This window comes from Colossoma macropomum, unplaced genomic scaffold, assembly GCF_904425465.1.
Source record: "Colossoma macropomum unplaced genomic scaffold, Colossoma_macropomum, whole genome shotgun sequence".
Lineage (NCBI taxonomy): Eukaryota > Metazoa > Chordata > Actinopteri > Characiformes > Serrasalmidae > Colossoma > Colossoma macropomum.
Window position 1 is genome coordinate 29,260,668 of NW_023494805.1, and position 19,231 is coordinate 29,279,898.

The window sequence follows — 19,231 nt, forward strand, 5'->3', positions numbered from 1 at the left end:
CTTAAGGAATGAAGTAGGAACATGGTCAAGATCACATGTGGACAAGCTTAATTTGTTTATAACAGTCGCAAGCTCCTGATAACTGATAGCACAGAAAGATATCATTACTGATGCAGATGGCTTACCAGGAACAATATTTTGGATTTTGGTATTATCTTTGCGTCTATTAATTACACTGGAAAGGTATGACTGTCTGAATATTTTCGTAGCATTATTATAGATTGAGATCTGATCTTTGAGAATATCATAATGTACTTGCAGTTTAATTTTCCTCCATAAGCGCTCTGATTCACGACAATTTCTCTTGATCTGGCATATTTTCTGCATTCATCCATTGATTTTTATGAGTACGCAAGTTTTTCTTTGTTGTGTCTGGAGCAAGAGTGTCAAGAGTTTCCTCTTGTCAGTTTTAGGGAGTCAGAGCTGCATTCACTGAACTATTATAAATGTTTTTAAACTTGACAATTTAACGCTTTTCAAAGTAACTTTCAGGCACTTTCTTTCTTACTTCAATATTGATTTGAAAGAAAATACAGAAATGATCTGAAATGAAAACATCAGAGATTAGGGACATGTTTGTGTTTAAATCTTTAGTACCAGATCCAGGATGTGACCTAGCTGGTGGGTGGGGCTGCCCACATGCTGCTTTACATCGAATGTCTCTAGAGGTCTAATGAATTCTAATGTATTACTGTCTGATGGATAATCAATATCTAAGTACCAAACTGTCACTGGGGTGGTACCCTCAAGGGTGCATCTTCATTACCTTTAATTAGAGAACATAATGTTAAAACAATCCATTGCAATTTTTTTTTAAGTTGCATTAACTACACACACCCTGTCTTGTCTCCAGCAGTTTTTCTTATCTTGATAACCTAATGTTTTAAAACATTGCTATGAAAATGTACAAATGTGTACCCTTCCTCTGGGAAACATTTATTAATTGCACAAACTTAAATTAAAAAGCTTAAAATTACTGTTGCATCTTTGAAGATACATTTGCATTGTTTGTATCTTGAGGAATGAAAAACGTATGTGAACAGTACATTTTTTCTGACAGTGCATTATTTGCATATCTGCATGTTCTATTTTGTGATCAAGCTGCCAGTGGCTGACAGTGTCCATGTTGACTAAACCTATTTGTTTTGATGAACATATTTTTATGTACTTTATTACACTTTCAGTTGAATTTTTCAAAAAGGGTAGGAGCTGGAAATACACTCACTTTATCAAGTACACCTACTTTGTATCTATATTAAAGTGCTAATAGTCAGACCGCTTGTCACTGACGCTGGTAATTGGCATTAAACATGAAGTGACTCACTAGTGTGGCTGGCTTTGTAATGGCAATTTAGTTAAGTCAAAGTTTGATGTTATTCATATTTTGTTTCTTATATTTTGTCCACTCACTACATATAAATTCCTAATTTTATAATTTTTGATTCATTGAGCAAGGTTAAAGTGAGCTTGTAGAAAAATATTATTGTCAGTAGCAAGCCAAGGATTGCAGGTATTGCAGTGAGATACAGGCCTTGAATTTAACTTGATAAGAATGTGTATTATTTATAGTAATAGTATAGTACAATAGTACAATAGTATAGTAACAAGAAAATTGCAGATCTACAACATGAATTTACCATCAAGTAAAAATAAAAGGTACAAACAAAAACAGGATGTAAGAGTTTAAGAAACGTAAGTTTATATAACAAACAAAAACAATATTTTTATATATTAAATTACACTTTCCATATCTCCTGCATGTGGAGAAAGGCACTGTCCCCACTTCAACCCCATTCCAGTTCTAATAATGTAATATGAATAATGTAGGCAGGAAGTGACATCACACTAGTTGAGTGAAAGTGAAACTGAATTAATCCGGAAGTTCACATGCAAGAAGACCAGCCTCTTCACTGAGAGAATTTTAAGCACAGACAGTTCTGACACTCCAAAACCTGTAAAGAAATAAAATAAAGGTATGTACTTCTGCAGAAGATTCATAGACTTTTTACCTGTGTGTGCTTCATCAGGGTGATCGACGTTAGTAAACAATGTCGGATGAAAAGTGTTTTAGCGCTGGGAAAGTGATCATCAACAGATGAAATACTGATATTGAATGGAATGGAATGCAAGTATAATATTATCTCCAACGAGATCACAGTATACTGTTCCTTGTGAGCTAAGCTAAAAAATATAATGTAATGTTCTGAGAGCAGCAACGACAACAAAAACCCTCAACAAAAAAAATGACATTCAGTGAGAAAGTGGGAATGATCATTTGTGACTTGTGACAATGATCAGTGTTATGAAGGGAACAGGTTGCAGGTATTGTGTGGTCGCAGGACCTCCCGTGCATTTGTGAAAGTGCTTGATATAATATTTGTTTGAGTATGTTTAAGGCAGTAGGCAGATATGTTGTATTACACATGCTGTTAAATGTGATGTAATGTGATGCAGTGTCTCCCTGAAAATAGGAGGAGGACAGAGATGGCTGAATTCTCATCACCACAATTAAGAGAAGGTAAAAGGAGCATGGTTGATCCACATAACTATAAGTTAACATATACACATTATTCATATATAGCATTTGAAATTGGCTATACTCTCCAACTCTCTTTTCAGCTCAGGGTAACTTGACTTTAACTGTGGCTGTATCAGTCCAGTATAGTCAAAGTGAAAACAGATTATTAACAAGAATGAAATGCTTTTTACATTCCTGATGCAATGTTGAGGGCTAAACTGTCTCAACATGTACATTAGAGCAGTATATTAAAACCAGTGATGGTTTATGTTTAGTGTGTACAAGGTATTGCTGAGACGCAACAGCAATCAAAAGGCATTTACAGGGCTATACGCAGGTATAAAAAAAAATAGGAAGCAGAGTAGGTGATGCATTGCTCACTGTTATTTTATATGTGTTTTTTAATTCATTCAGTTAATTCTAAAAAGAGAAGAACCTAAAGGTGGCAAATACAGTATATGCAGCGAGGATGCCTCAGCTTGAACTTGAAACAATACTGTCACACTGTACAGCCCTGCATGTAGATTATGAGCCGTAGAATGCTAGAAAAAAACATTAAACCATTTCATTACTTGTAGCCTACTTTTGAGACTCACTTCCAGTATAAGAAAAAGGTGCGATGATAATTCGTATATTTTCTGTTAATATAATTTACAATAATTTTCTGATACAATGAATGAAGACTTCTTATTTTTTCACTTGTGCACTGTAGTATGCGACTCCAGCAGTCTCCTGTCTGAAGATCAGTTCCTGTGTTCCATCTGTCTGGATGTGTTCACTGATCCAGTCTCCACTCCATGTGGACACAACTTCTGCATGAAATGCATTAAAACATGCTGGGGCAACAGTGAGCAGTGTCACTGTCCATTCTGTAAAGAGAAATTCACCAAGAGACCTGAACTGAAGATCAATACAACACTGAGAGAGGTTGTGGACCACTTCAAGAAGAAAAGTGGTCTTATTAAGCCAGACATTCTTTGTGATGCCTGCACTGGTGTGAAGCAGAAGGCCCTGAAATCCTGTCTGGATTGTGGTCTGACTTTTTGTAAATCTCATTTAGAGCCTCATAATAATGTACCAAAACTTAAGAAACACAAGCTAATAAGCCCAGTGAAGAACCTGGAGGACTACATATGCCAGAAGCATGAGAGACCCCTGGAGCTGTTCTGTAGAGATGACCAGATGTGTGTGTGTCTGTTCTGCACTGTGACTGACAACAAGGCTCACCTATAGAGGAGGAGAGTGGAGAGAGGAAGGTGGGAGATGCACTGATGAACATGTAATATCCTTATTTAAAATATGCTTTTAAAAAATGTATTTATATAAAATTCTCTTTAAAAAACTAATGGAACAATTTGTATCTTTGAAATGTAAAATCTAAAGACTAATAATTTATCTTTCTGTCCACAGACACAGCTGGAGAAGACACAAACAGAAGTGCAGCAGATGATACAAGACAGACTGAAGAAGATCAAAGACATTAAACACTCAGTAGAGCTCAGAAAAGTGGGTTGCTTTATAATATCTATGATATTATCTAGTTTTAAGTTCATTTGTAGGATTTAGCAAACTGGTACTAAACACATGCTCACCATTCCCTGTGATTTGATTAAAATGAAACGATCTTCTTCCATCAGAGAAACACAGAGAAAGAGAAAGCAGACAGTGTTGAAGTCTTCACTGCTCTGATGCGCTCCATTGAGAGAAGCCAGGCTGAGCTGGTAAAGGTGATGGAGGAGAAGCAGAAAGCAGCAGAGAGGCAGGCTGAAGACCTCATTAAAGAGCTGGAGCAGGAAATCACTGAGCTAAAGAGGAGAGACACTGAGGTGGAGCAGCTCTCCCACACTGAGGACCACCTCCACCTCCTACAGGTCAGTGTCCCTCTATCTGCTTAATGACAATGCAGCACATCACACAACAACACTGTCCATGCTGAGGGATTTCTCCTCTCTCCTGGACTGCAGATTTACCCATCACTGTGTACCCCTCCACACACCAAGAACTGGACTGACATCAGTATTGACCCTGATCTGAGTGTAGAGACTGTGAGGAATGCTCTGTCAAAACTTCAGAAGAGTCTGAATGAAGAACTCAGTAAAACCCTTAACGAGAAAATGAGAGAAGCAGGTGAGGAACTTACAGGACAGAAGTATTAAGTTGAAGGATGTTAAATATCAAGTGATTGGTTGGTTCATTGGATTACTGATCTATGAAAGATTTCTTTTTAGTTTCTGTTAATCATATCTTTAAAATCTGATTAATATTGTTTCTTTTTGGATTTAGTCTCCACCGAACTGAAGAAGATTCAACAGTATGCAGGTACAACATTATATCTTTATATATATATACATATATATATATATATATGTATATATATATACATATATATATTCTAAAATGCTATTTTTTAAATCACCATCATCACACCACTGTTGATCATACTTTACAAGTACCCTTATTCATTTAGTATCAAATATATTTTTTTCAAAAACCCTTTTCGAAGTTTGCCCACCTAGTCTAATCCACTAGATAATTGATTCATTTTGTTAGCTGCATTCTCCTTTCAAATACTGTGTGTTTCTCTCAGTGGATGTGACTCTGGATGCTGATACAGCTCATCACCATCTCATCCTGTCTGATGATGGAAAGCAAGTGACACATGGAGACACAAAACAGAATCTTCCTGACAACCCAAAGAGGTTTGTCCATGTGTCCTGGGAAAAGACGGATTCTCCTCAGGAAGATTTTACTATGAGGTGCAGGTAAGCGAGAAGACTAAGTGGGATTTAGGAGTGGCCAGAGAGTCCATTAAGAAGAAGGGTCAGCTTACACTGAGCCCTGTGAATGGACTCTGGACTGTGGTTCTGAGAAATGGAAATGATTATGAGGTTAGTGCTGGTCACCCCATTCCTCTCCTTGTGAAAGAGAAGCCCCAGAAGGTGGGGGTGTTTGTGGATTATGAGGAGGGTTTGGTCTCCTTTTATGATGTGGAGTCCAGATCTCATATCTACTCTTTCACTGGTCAGTCTTTCACTGAGAAACTCTATCCATACTTCAGCCCCTGTAATAATGATAAGGGTAAAAACTCAGCTCCCCTGATTATCTCACCCGTATAAAAGACTGAATAATTATACAGTATGCAATGAGAAGAGTAGGAAAATATTTCTGATTCTATGCATAGGAAAGTGTAGTACCATGATGTAACATGACCTTTATTCTCTCATTGTAAATATATGAAGAAGTAGACCATCCAAGTGTGATCTGCAGTCCATGAGAGCAAAATTTCCAATTGGAGGGATGATTAAAATTTAGGGGTATTGAACTCATGTACACATGGCGTAAACCACAGAGTTTAGTGTCACACTTTAAAAAATTTTATGAAGTGATTTTTTTTTAAAAAAAAAACAAATTCTGTATCCTTTGGAACTTTTCCTTGTAGTTTCAGATGTTACATGCAGAAAACATGCTCTCCAATAAATTAACCTGTTTTGAGAATTTATTAGTATGAAACCAGTTGATTTAATGTGAAATATTAGTATTAACGTTGTGAGTGAGGAGCAGTTCAACTCAATAATTTAGATGCAGTTTTCTATCTGTTCATATAAACTTTAAAAAATCCAAACAAAAAACATGTAGTGGCTGGAAACTGACAACAATTAATATTGTAAGAAAACTGGCAAAAATACTTTTGGGATAAATTTCCCTTTACTGTCATTACAGGTGAAATTTCACATATTACATCATTTAATCTTGAGTAACAGCCCTAAATGTGAAAGTAGACATATAACAATATTTCCAGCTTAAGTAACAGTCTTAAATGTGACAGTAGACATATTACATTATTTACATAGGTAACAGTCTTAAATGTGACAGTAGACATGTTGTATTATTTACATAAGTAACAGTCTTAAATGTGACAGTAGACATGTTGTATTATTTACATAAGTAACAGTCTTAAATGTGAAAGTAGACATATTACATTATTTACATCTTAAGCAATATAAGATGTAAACAATAAGTACATGTACAGTATACATTTCTGGAGTCAGTTGCTATGTAATCTGTTAGAGATATACTTTGTTTCAGAGACCCAACAACTTCACCACAGTGATGTCAGGTCCTGTTCCTTAAATTCTTGTTACTTGCTGTTGGGAATAAATCAAACAAACAAGATGATTGACTGATTTTATTGCTTGGTTTGCATATCTAAAGTGTTGAGCACTGTCAAACACCTGAGCTTCAGGCCTCTCCTTAATTATGGACATTGACCCTGTATTCCTCACTTTACAATAAAATCTTCCATATTCACTGATCAAAGAGTTAATGGTGAAAGGAAGCATTTGAATAATCCAATAAAAAGCTTGTACTTGTCTCCAAAAAACTTGAGAAAAGGTGACATCTGGTAAAATGTAAACTAATTCTATATTATGAGCGATTGCTTAAATGTATACATGAAGAAACATTGTGCAGCACTGGAATGAGTAAAGCCTACAGTAGCAAGTGAGATGTCTCTTAAGTTTTATGCTGGTTTGCACTGTTACTTGTGGTTTTCAGTGAATGTTTAGTGTGCAAAGCAAAACATTACTCCACAATGTTGCATCAAGGTAATATTGTTACACTGAAAATAAAATGATATAGAAAGAATGCCTGTGTTGACTTATTTTCTCAAATATTTGCTTATTATGTAAATAATGGATTACTTTCTCAAAATAATAGTGACTATCTTGAAAAATAACGTTTTCTCAAAACCTAGACTTATGTTAAAATAACTACTTTCTTCAAATTTAATAGCTCATTATTTCAACATAAAAAGTCAAAAGTACCTTTTTCTCATTTTCTCATTGGCTATCTTGTGTGATAACATTAATGAATCTTCGCTTTTAACATGCTATAAGCAGAACTGGAAATGTAGCAAGTGTTTGCAACAGAAACAGACTGAAGAGAAGAGTTTCCATTCCCAAAGTCCACATCACCTGTGCAGAGAAATGTGAAGAGCATTCAGGGGGTGAGTCAAGATGGTGGGTCACAAACCTTAAACTACATTTTTCGGATGGTTCTGACTCAAAAAAGGGTAAAAACCACTGTTCTACCATTTAACCTGTATTGTTGCCCCTAAAATGCTCCCATAAACGTGACAAAATCATTAAGTGACAAATTGGTTGTTTATATATTAAACATTAAATCATTTTCACGACAGCATTATTAATATATTTTTCTGACATATAGAGACAATTTGAAGTAACTATTATCCAGGACTTCAGAGCCAGTTCTAGGTTGGCTAATATTAGCATCTTGTTTCTGTTTTTTGGATTTGTTAGACACCAGTGAAAACCCTCAGCAGACTACAGCTTGTCACTGAAACTACTCACACTCCCACTCAGTATTGGTGTAACAATAGTTTGCACTGAAAGAGTTTTGCAACATGTACACTGTGTTTTTTGTACAGTCCTACTGTCCGTATTGCCTGTGCAACGCAGACAGTAAAAAGCTCTGTCACACCTACAGTCAGTCTCTGATATACTGATGTGTCTTTAAAGTGCTTGGTGTGTAATGTGAGACCGCACTATGACAGGTACTGATTGTTATGCTGTGTGAATTACACTCTTTCACCATTCACTCTCAACTGTTCTCACTCGTTCACAGTGCAGGATTTTGTACCGGCCACTAGATGGTAGCACAGCAATAGCTCATGAACAGTACTCCCCTCCTTTCTCTCTAATGCAGGAGTTTTCCACCCTAAGGGCTTTCCCACCTGTGTATAACCAGAGAACTTGTAGAGAGGAGAATTACCGCTCTGCAATGTCTTCCGGTTTTCTCAAACTCTAGAGGGCGCTCCCGAGTGAGTCCAAAATGAATGGGTTGATATGGAGCATTTGAGTAAAATCATAGTTTATAAATGCTTAAACATTTTTAATGTAAAAGAATACAATCATTTCCTGAACACTGAATATCATAAAATATTTTAACACCGCTGTTATATTTTTAAGAGCTTTTAAACTCGAGTTATAGGAGTTTAAAACGGCACCTCATGCGTGTTCATGACGTCAGTGAGCGCGAACAGCCAATGAGCTGCTCCGCTCGCCAATCAATCATCACGCTCTAGCAGTAAAGCCCGCCTCCTGCTGCCCAAAACCCATTTGCTGTAGAAAAAGGAAACATATAGGTGAGTTTTCTTTGTTTTTTAGTGAAATACATCCTTCTACTTTCTAAAATTAAAGAAACGTTCTGGGCGAGTAATTAGAAACTATTTTATCTTTCGTTCACTCGCGGGCGCCCTCTGCTGTTGAGCAGTCCTGTTTTTGATATAACGGGAGGAATAGGGAGTGGCCGGGCTCCTCATAAACCGGCTCTGGTATAACTACAAAGCACAGCGGCCCACCGGAAAACTAAAATAGGTTTTTTTAAACACAACTTCATTTTTCTTTTCTTAAATGCTTACACTGAAAACATGAAAATTAGGTCAGATTGGCCATTCTGGCTGTCAGTAGGTTTGCAAAATTTGCAGGTATGTTATAAAACATGAAACATGTCAACCACATGGTTGTAGTGATGTCAAAAGGGGGTGAAAAGAAAAAAAAATATGTACAAGGTAGATGTGATTTGGAGCTGAAGACAATCGTATTTTGACTGAAAATACTCCACTGGCTTTTTGAGGGTTTTTGTGATTCATTTGAAATACTGGGCTTTTGGATTAGCGTCGTTATACTGGTTTATCAGTTCGAGTTTAACCGCTCAGGTCGCTGATGCTCGACCAAATATACGCTCCGCGATCCATGCGTTGAAATCAAAACACATATCAGCTTTATTACTTTATGGCTCGTCTGTTGTTTTTAACAGCAGCTTGTGCTCCGTGTCTAAAGAGTCGGTCGTTATGCTGACTGTACAGCGCCGTCCTGCCTCTAGAAGAGAAGGAAAGCCTGCCCTGTTGATGAACTCCCTCGTTTGATCACAGAGCGCGTTTCCGTTAGCAGTGAACTGAACACGGTTGAGCTGTTTGCTGCAGACCCGAATACAGGTGGAGTGATAAAGGTGTGATAAGCGCCCTGAGAGCGTTGTCACAGACTGATGACGTTTAATTAGCCCACTACTGTGGCGTTTTTAATTGTACGTCTCTTTTAATATTTATAGTGGTTACACCGTGAAAACGTTTACTTCTCAGATTTTTAATTATTTAATTATTCTTTACTTATGTTTTTATGACCTACACTGACGTTACCGGCCCGACTTACTCCCTCAGAGTACAGGCCCGCGGACCACTAGAGGGTGCCTGATCGCAGAGTTAGATCGCAGGAGTGGCTCCCGATTGGTCGATGGCGGTGACGTATTGATCACGTGATTAGCGGTTGCATTCTGGGAATTGGAGTTTTGTGGGAAGTCAGCCTCTGAAGCGACCGAGCCGGTGGAAATCGTGACGCAGTTATATATATTTATATCTTATAATTATGCACAACAAAAAAGGGCACCAAATAACACTGTCTCACAAACAGTCTGAGTTTTGACACCAGTTGATAATTTTAAATCCTTTCACAGACTCTATCTGCATCCAATACAGTTGTAAATAATGTTTTATTTTTATTTAAAATTTGCATTATCCATCGATCAACGTTTCACGTTTGACTAGTTTATTGAGCGGAAGAAGTGGTTCACACTGCAGTTCTCCTGCATCGGTATCCATACCAGGAAAAACAACGAGTCATAACAAGGAGGGCCAATGACATTGCAGAGGAAAGTGATTTCCTCACTGGTTCACGTCGATCAAGAAGCTATAGTTTCACTTTGCAGTGCATTAAAAAAAAACAAACTGTATGAACTGAAGCAGCTCTAACACTCAGGTAAGTGACTGAATTGGGGGGTTGGGGGTTATGAACATTGATATGTTTGCTTTGGGTGTCCCATTTGCCTTATCTGGCATGAGCAAACAAATGTTTACAATGTTTACAACAATTTAAGTAGGCCAGTATAATCCAGTGAGCAAATCATTTTTAAAAAGGTTCTATATAGTAATGCAGTGTAGAACATTATATAGAACTCATAGTTCTAAACAGAACTATTGCCTTTACTAAAGAACCCTTGAAGAACTATCTTTAACTAAATTATCTAGGTCCAACTTAAACCTGTAACTTGCGCTGCTTCTTCTACTTTCATTAGTTGGACGTAACCATATTAAACTGAATGTTGGAGTGACACATAAAAACGATAAGTCCAGTTTACTCAAATCACTTTCGTGTGATTTGCTTGAATTCACTGAGTACGTATTACTCTATCAAGTATTTTAAAAGCTATTTAGCACAGTTCCATGGAACCCCATAACATAATGTTTTTAAATAAATTCCATATTTCATTTTTGTGAGTAAATGAGGTGATGTCTTTCTGAAAAGGTTTAAAGTGGAAGAAGTGAAAATGGCAGAATCCTCATCACTGCACTTAATGAAGAGCATGGAAGAACCAGCTAAGTGTAAGTTCCAGTCTGCAAGAAAAGGAAATATACACAATTTACCTGCTCTCCTTGCTCTTCTTTTTTGGTCGAGTATACATTGTTGTTTCCTCAGCAATGTTAGTATTATAAATTACGGAACAGTGCACTGTGACATATTTCCCCCTTATTTTTTCCACAGTTGCACGTGACTCCAGCAGTTTCCTGTCTGAAGATCAGTTCCTGTGTTCTATCTGTCTGGATATATTAACTGATCCAGTCTCCACTCCATGTGGACACAACTTCTGTAAAACCTGCCTTACACTGTACTGGAACAACACTCAACACTGTCACTGTCCATTCTGTAAAGAGAAATTCACCAAGAGACCTGAACTGAAGATCAATACAACACTGAGAGAGGTTGTAGACCACTTCAAGAACAAAGGAGATGTTGATAAACCTGTGATTCTTTGTGACGTCTGCACTGGCATGGAAGTTAAGGCCCTGAAATCCTGTCTGGATTGTGGTATGTCTTATTGTAAGTCCCATTTAGAGTCACATAAAGTTGCAAAGCTCAAGAAACACAAGCTAATCGACCCAGTGAAGAACCTGGAGGACTACATATGCCACAAGCATGAGAGACCCCTGGAGCTCTTCTGCAGAGATGACCAGACATGTGTGTGTCAGTTCTGCATTGAAGGAGAGCACAAGAATCACAACATTGTTCCTCTAGAGGAGGAGAGTGGAGAGAAAAAGGTAGTAGACACTTATTAACATTAACCATAAATATCAACCAAAGTAACTTTACTGTAGTATGGAAAGTGTAATAAGTAAGTTATTACCAAACATTCCTTAAGAAAACCAAGGCAACTATTCAACCTTTAAAATGTAAAAACAAACATGGGTTTCCTCTCTGCCCACAGACACAGCTCAGAAGCTTACACACAGGGGTGCAGCAGATGATCCAAGACAGACTGAAGAAGATCAAAGAGATCCAAAACTCAGCAGAGCTCAGAAAAGTGGGTGAAACGTAATAAAGGCTATAAGATTTCATTTTTAGAATATATCAAATCTAACATTAAACATATGCTTGTTATTTAATGTTTTTAAATTATCTTCTGCCATCAGAGAAACACAGAGAAAGAGAAAGCAGACAGTGTTGAAGTCTTCACTGCTCTGATGCGCTCCATTGAGAGAAGCCAAGCTGAGCTGCTTGAGGTGATGGAGGAGAAGCAGAAAGCAGCAGAGAGGCAGGCTGAAGACCTCATTAAAGAGCTGGAGCAGGAAATCACTGAGCTAAAGAGGAGAGACACTGAGGTGGAGCAGCTCTCCAACACTGAGGACCACCTCCACCTCCTACAGGTCAGTGGCCCTCTATGTGCTCAGTGACAATGTAGCACATCACACAACAACACTGCCCATGCTGAGGAATTTCTCTTCTCTCCTTTGGACTGTAGATTTACCCGTCACTGTGCAGACCTCCACACACCAACAACTGGACTGACATCAGTATTGACCCTCATCTGAGTGTAGAGCCTGTGAGGAACGCTTTTTCTCAACTTCAGAAAAGTCTGAATGAAGAACTCAGTAAAACTCTTAATGAGAAGCTGAGGAGAAAAGGTGAGAAACTGTCATATTTGGCATATTATCTTCTGTCAGAGCAGAGCTATATGAAAAGTGACTGAAATTTGATTAAAATCTAAGAAATATTATGTATAAATATAATGTATCTGTATCTTGCTAATGTAACATATCTCTCTACAGAACTGAAGATGATGCAGAAGTATGCAGGTGCTGTATGGTTTCTGTTTTTTCCTCTGTTTATATTAGATTCTATTGCATTTTATTATATTAAACTAGAGATGTCATGTTACCATATGTTTTTTTATGATACCGATACTGAAACCTTGAGAACTGACCAATATTGATCTGGTATTTCTTTCTTTAAAACCTACTAAACTTAAAAAGATATATGTACATAGGCTGGCCACTTCATTAAGTACACCATCTACACTCATTGTCTCATCATGTCCATTGTATCAGCTCCATTTACTATATAGGTGCTGATTATAGGATTACAGTCTGTAATTGTAAAACTATGTCAGCACCTATACGTTAAGTATATACATAATTTGTTTACCACATTTTGCCTTGTTCTTCAGCGTTCAAGATCCCCATCCCAGTTTTATTTGGGTGGTGGGTCATTCTCAGCACTGCAGTAATACTAACATGGTGGTGGTGTGTTAGTGTGTGTTGTGCTGGTACGAGTGGTAGTGCTGCTGGAGTGTTTAAACACTGCATCCACTCACTTTCCACTCTATTAGACACTCCTACCTTGTTGGTCCACCTTGTAGGTTTAAGGTCCGACACAGTAGCTCACCTGTTGCTGCACAGTTTGTGTTGGTCATCCTCTAATCCTTCATCAGTGGTCACAGGACGCTGCCCACAGGACGCTGCCCACAGGACGCTGCCCACAGGACGCTATTGGCTTGATATTTTTGGTTGGTGGACTATTCTCAGCAGTGACACTGAGGTATTTAAGAGCTCCAGCATTACTGCTGTGTCTGATCCAGTCATACCAGGACAACACACACTAACATGTCACCACCACATCAGTGTCACTGCAGTGCTGAGAATGATCCACCACCCAAATAATACGTGCCCTGTGGTGGTCCTGATCACTGAAGAATAGGGTGACAAGGGCTATATGCAGACAAACAGATGAACTACAGCCTGCAATTGTAGAACTTCAAAATGTTCCTATGTGGTAAGTTGAGCAGATGAAATGCATAAAGAATGTAGATACAAGGTACTTATGTACTTAATGAAGTGGCTGCTCAGCTTAAACTACTTAAACACTCTACAGTTCCTACTGTTATCACATGGTTGCCTTTTTTTTTACGACATATTTTACTTTGCTTCAGGTTAAAAGTCTAATTAAAACCAAAGGAGTATATAAAGCTCCATTATTCATGGATGTAATTATGCACACCATAAACAGTAAGTGCCGAGTAACTTTATTCATGCTTCTTCAGGTGTTGTAGTCAAAACAGGAAGCTCAGGAAATATCTAGGAAGCACTAAAACTAGGTACATATGAAAAATGAACACAGTTAACTAATGTAACACAAACAGGTGTTCACAAAACAGATGAAAGAATAATGTTACATAGACATTAGACATTAACTAGACACGTGCACATGATGAGGGTAAGGATCTAGGGCAGAGATGCCATGACAGTAGAGTTAGTCAGAGGTGTGGACTTGGGTTGATGACTTGAGACTCGACTCGACAAAAACAAAAAAAGACTTGTGGCTCGACTTTGACTTGTACACCAGTGCTTCAGACTTTGGCTTAGACTCGAGCCTTATGACTTGGAAAGACTCGAGACTCAAAGTGGAAAAAATGTGGAGAGGCGTCCGGCTGCAGATGGGATTCTCCACAACAGATGTCTCTTGATCTGAATGATTTTAACAGCTTCTGCAGTTAAAACAAGTGCAACATTCACAACTTTTCATTCCACCTTAAATGGTACAGCAGTTACATTTACAATTCAAACTAGGAGTTGTTTGTAGTTTGCTTAGTTAGTTTTAGTGCTAAACTTTACTTTTATGCTCCCAATGCTGCCAAAAATCGTCAAAAGTTATTCTGCCATAAAGATTTTTAAAATTAATTTCAATAGTACTTAGCAATAGCACTTAGTAATAGCATTCTTTTCATGTGTTGTTGCACTACTCTTTATGTATACCATTATGTCTGTCATGGTCATATAGTGCACCATGGATTTTGTTATTTATTTTGAAGGGTACATATACTACTAACATGAAATCATTAAAAGGCAATATTTCATTTACCTTCATTTTTGGTGTTAGGTGTTGAAATGGTGGAATTATTATATGGAGATGATATCATGAAAAAATATGATACAACTAATAGCCTTTCTGTTTCAGTCTTATGGACTTATGTCGACTCACTTTGTTGTTACTTTGTGTTTTAGTATTCCTTGTTTGTGAGTTTTGGCATCGAAGTTATAGCAAAACATGATCTGATTTTTTTCTGTCAAATATTAAAGGCACGCTAAAGCCATTAAAACAGCAAAATGAATTGTTCCAAATAGTGATGCCGCTTATCTGACTTCAAGAATCTTTCCTGTTCCTAAAATGTTTCTGTTAGTGTTTTATATGAACTGAAATTGTCTAATCTGGTACAGTGTGTTGCACCACATCAGACAATTCAAAAAAACTGTGAGCTTAGCTCCGTTTGCCATTGACATAAACCAAAGGTCCCATAGATTTACTCTGGCACAATTTAACCCCTTGTGGTCACCAACCTTCTCTAGATCCACCTCTTGCAGAAATCATTTCCAATCTATATGTAGCTCACATGATGCCAATGATTGTGATATTATAAACAAGTTGATTAACTGGATTAGGTATGCAGAAAGGTAGCTCTCCAGGAGGAGTCTTGGTGACCGTTGACATGAAGTACACTTTAGTCTTCTACAAGCTTTCTCAGAAATTTTACTTCACTGCATAATTTGTCACCTTCATACTCTTATCATATACTGTGTGTTTCTCTTAGTGGATGTGACTCTGGATCCAGACACGGCATATCCCTATCTCATCCTGTCTGCTGATGGAAAACAAGTGAGATGTGGAGACACAAGACAGAATCTTCCTGACAACCCAAAGAGATTTAATCAGTATGCCAATGTTCTCGCAAAGGAGGGATTCTCCTCAGGGAGATTTTACTATGAGGCACAGGTCAGGGGAAAGACTAAGTGGGATGTAGGAGTGGCCAGAGAGTCTATTAACAGGAAGGGTCCGATTACACTGAGCCCTGAGAATGGATTCTGGGCTGTGGTTCTGAGAAATGGGAATCAATATGAGGCTCGTGCTAGTTCTCCCGTTCCCCTCTACCTGAGACAGACGCCCCAGAAGGTGGGGGTGTTTGTGGATTATGAGGAGGGTCTGGTCTCCTTTTTTGATGTGGAAGCCAGATCTCATATCTACTCTTTCACTGGTCAGTCTTTCATTGAGAAACTCTATCCATACTTCAGCCCCCGCAATAATGACAAAGGAAAAAATTCAGCTCCATTGATCATCTCACATATTTAAGACTAAACAAATAATCAGCTTCACCCGTTCAGATGAGCTACTACAATCAAGTTAAAGTCAGTTTTCTTGGTAGCGAGTTTCACATGGTCTATAAGCTTGTCTATGTTGGTTATTAGCTATATACTCTTGCTGATCTAAGATGGGGGAAAGAAGGTGATTGACTCAATGGATATGTTCCCAGGGTCCAGTGTTCCCAGGATTCTATTTTGAAATGTCTAGGAAACAGCTCTATGTTTTCAGGGCTCTGTGCTCCCCAAGCCATGTGTTTTCTCTTTGTAATTTTGGATGCAGTCCTGTATTCCTATTGCCCTGTGTTCCCTCGTTGAAATTTTCATGGGAAAAAATGTTCCCATGTTGCCTAAATTATATAAATGTATTAGATTTACTCAACATTAAAGTGAGAGTACTGTCCATACCTTTACAATTGTACATATTCTAATGTCATATGTTCAGGAAATAAAATCTGAAATTGTTTTTAGGGACATCCTGCTTCCACATAGATCCTCCGATTAAACGAGAATGAGCATTTAAATGTGTTTAGTCAAAAAGTCATTAAAAATTCACAAAATTAACAACATTGAAAAACATTACTGCATTTGTGCTAACAGTGGAATCATTGAGCACATCCAAAATGACATTTACCCTCCATTTCAATGCTGTTTTCAACATGCCCTTGTCAACTTGCCCTCACAATTTCCCCTTACCATCTCAAGTGTTTTACTTTATTCTGATAACATGCTTGTTTGCAACGTAAGGGCTACACAACAAACAAGAACAACAAAATGAAGAGCAATACACCACTCTTAACCAGAGTGATTCTTTAAAGGTTTATGTATTCTTCTCAGAAAATAGACAATCACAAAGTTTGCTTAGCTATTTAGCTAGTCAAGGCTTAAGCTAGAGCTGAGGCAATGTGCTTTCCTATGGAAAAACCTGCACTTTCTTTCCTGTTTGACCTTTGGTGACACTATGTTAACATTAACCATAAATTTGGGAGCCCTTTCATTGGTTACTTAAATGCATCATTTAGATGTATTAATCAAAAAGCTGAGCGTAGGACCCTGGGAATATAAAAACGCTGGGAACATAGGAACACTCCCTTTTTTTTAGCAAGGTATAGCCTATTATTTGCAGAGTTCCCCAGAGACACTGCTGCAACTAGCAATCCATTTAGCTAACGCTAGAACCTTACTGCACACAACTAATTTGGATCACCAGAATCACAACTGTAAAGTTAGTTAATGGCTTGCTAATATTAGCTTGCAAAACCCATCACTGAAAAAAAAAACTAGCAAACTACTATAGTTAGCTAACTCTAGCTTGGTTGCTCATGTAGGTTTTAAATGGGCTTAGTGGGCTTTATTGTAAGCCCCATTTAGGCTACAGTTGTGGGCCCCAGTTAAGCTGTCCATACCTGACTATGTGTGGCTCCTGCATGGGTCCTATTTGACATATCTTAAAGTGCATTTAATTTTACATATTTTTCCAAACAAAATTGATTATTATTTCTGGTAGTTGTCTTCTAATAGTATCTTGGCTGTTTTTTAATAAATGCACAAATATGCAATAGTGCATGCTTATAAATGTAATAAAATATTGTAAATACAGACAGATTCATGCGGTACATAATTATCTGTTTTAGAGTACAAGAAAGAATGGTAGGGCTTGAGTATAGAACGTGAGGATAAGGCATAACCTACAATTCTCTCTGCTTTTCCACATAATTCATTTCAACTAATGACAAAAGACAAGTTTTTATAACTGCTTGGAAGTGGTTGGAACAGGTTCAAGATGTAAATGCAAAATGCATTCCAGGTCTCCCACCTTAGCTAAAAGGCTAACTGCTGAGGATTAATCAACAGAATTATGGAGGTAAGAAATTTTATTTAAATTTCACTGCTATTGCTACAAAATTGAATATGTTTTTGAAAGGATAAGCTATTAGGCAAAATGACATAGGATTAAGCCCCGGTGAACCTTAAACAAATTAAAAACAGACAGCTAGCCAACTGGCTAGGTTAACCATTAGCAGCTAGCTGTCATTTTATTTTTGAGAGTTTTAATAAAGAACAAAGTTTAGTAATATATATATTTTGTTAAACATGGAGTTGTGACCTCTGGTTTTGAAGTTCTAATACAAGCATAGGAAAAACACTGTGTAATTTGCAGTTTGGCAGATCGATAACAGGCTACCAAGGTCCTCCAGTACTTCACTCGAGGATGTAAAAGCAGGACATGTTGAGCTATGCAGGCATGGTTTTGCGCATTGTTGCATTCTAACACGTGTCACGACGTAATTTAAAATGCAATGTAATCACGAGCTGCATTCTGAGCATTACAGCAAGGGGCACTTTTTCCCTAATTTCTGCTTGTCTCTCCATTCTTCCTGCTCCTTTACTCGCAACGGTTTCTCCGTGTTCTTCTGGGGTAGAAGAGGAGCAGTAAGAAGGGAAGGGGAAGACAGGAGCAGTGGCAAAAATTTCTGGACGCAGCCACTGAATACTTCATTGAAAATTACAATATACAAAGTTAAAATATGTTAATTGAGTGTGTTATAAGCCTCAAATGCCCATTTCAAAGTTAGAATTGTCGTAAGTGGCATTTAACCCAGTGTAATAGAAATAGCATTATCATAGCAAAGACTACTTATAAAGTAGTGTCTGCATTAAACACTGCCATATATATGTGCAGCAGTCACTCGCTTACATGATAAAAAGTTACCTTTTTTTTACTTTGTTAAGCTCTAAACCAGTTAATCCATTTTAAAATGTGTTGCATTACAAAAGTCTCTGCACACTGTAACGCTATTTTTATTTATATTTGTTGAGCACAATGTATTCAATTTAATTGTACTACATCAAACAGTATGTAATGTAATTAACACATGAATTCACAGTTTATTCAAATAAAAAAAAATATTGGTTGACTCATTTCAATTTTAATTCATAGGTTGCTATATAATGAGAATACCAAAATAACTTTTTATTTTGCACTAATGAAACTGACTTGGCCTTCTATGGTTGATCTTATTGTGAAAAGTAATGCCTGTTGACAATTACATATTGTAACTGGAAGTGCTGGAGTCATTTAAAATATCTCAGAAATTTGCATGGCGGTCTGTGCTGACTGTACAATGTGCCAGAACCACCACTACAAAGACTTGACCAGCAAGCTATTAACTAAG

The 19,231-nt window shown here is 37.5% G+C and overlaps 1 protein-coding gene and 1 pseudogene across 2 annotated transcripts; both read left to right on the top strand.

Annotated features, from left to right (window-relative positions):
- Positions 1 to 1,344: 1,344 nt before the first annotated feature.
- On the top strand, positions 1,345 to 7,133 carry LOC118826518 (annotated as a pseudogene).
- A 2,765-nt stretch (positions 7,134 to 9,898) lies between these two features.
- Positions 9,899 to 18,928, top strand: LOC118826517 (E3 ubiquitin-protein ligase TRIM39-like). 2 transcript variants are annotated; one of them, XR_005008756.1, is made up of 9 exons: positions 9,899 to 10,350; positions 10,897 to 10,973; positions 11,134 to 11,687; positions 11,855 to 11,950; positions 12,060 to 12,293; positions 12,389 to 12,551; positions 12,696 to 12,722; positions 15,512 to 17,919; positions 18,479 to 18,925. XR_005008756.1 is itself a non-coding variant. In XM_036597506.1 (8 exons), the coding sequence occupies exons 2-8, from the start codon at positions 10,919 to 10,921 to the stop codon at positions 16,045 to 16,047; spliced, it is 1,665 nt and encodes a 554-aa protein (XP_036453399.1). In that variant the 5' UTR covers positions 9,899 to 10,350; positions 10,897 to 10,918; the 3' UTR covers positions 16,048 to 18,928. The 2 variants fall into 2 exon arrangements, 1 of the variants encoding a protein (XP_036453399.1); XM_036597506.1 differs by having other exon boundaries at positions 15,512 to 18,928.
- The last annotated feature ends 303 nt before the right edge of the window (positions 18,929 to 19,231 follow it).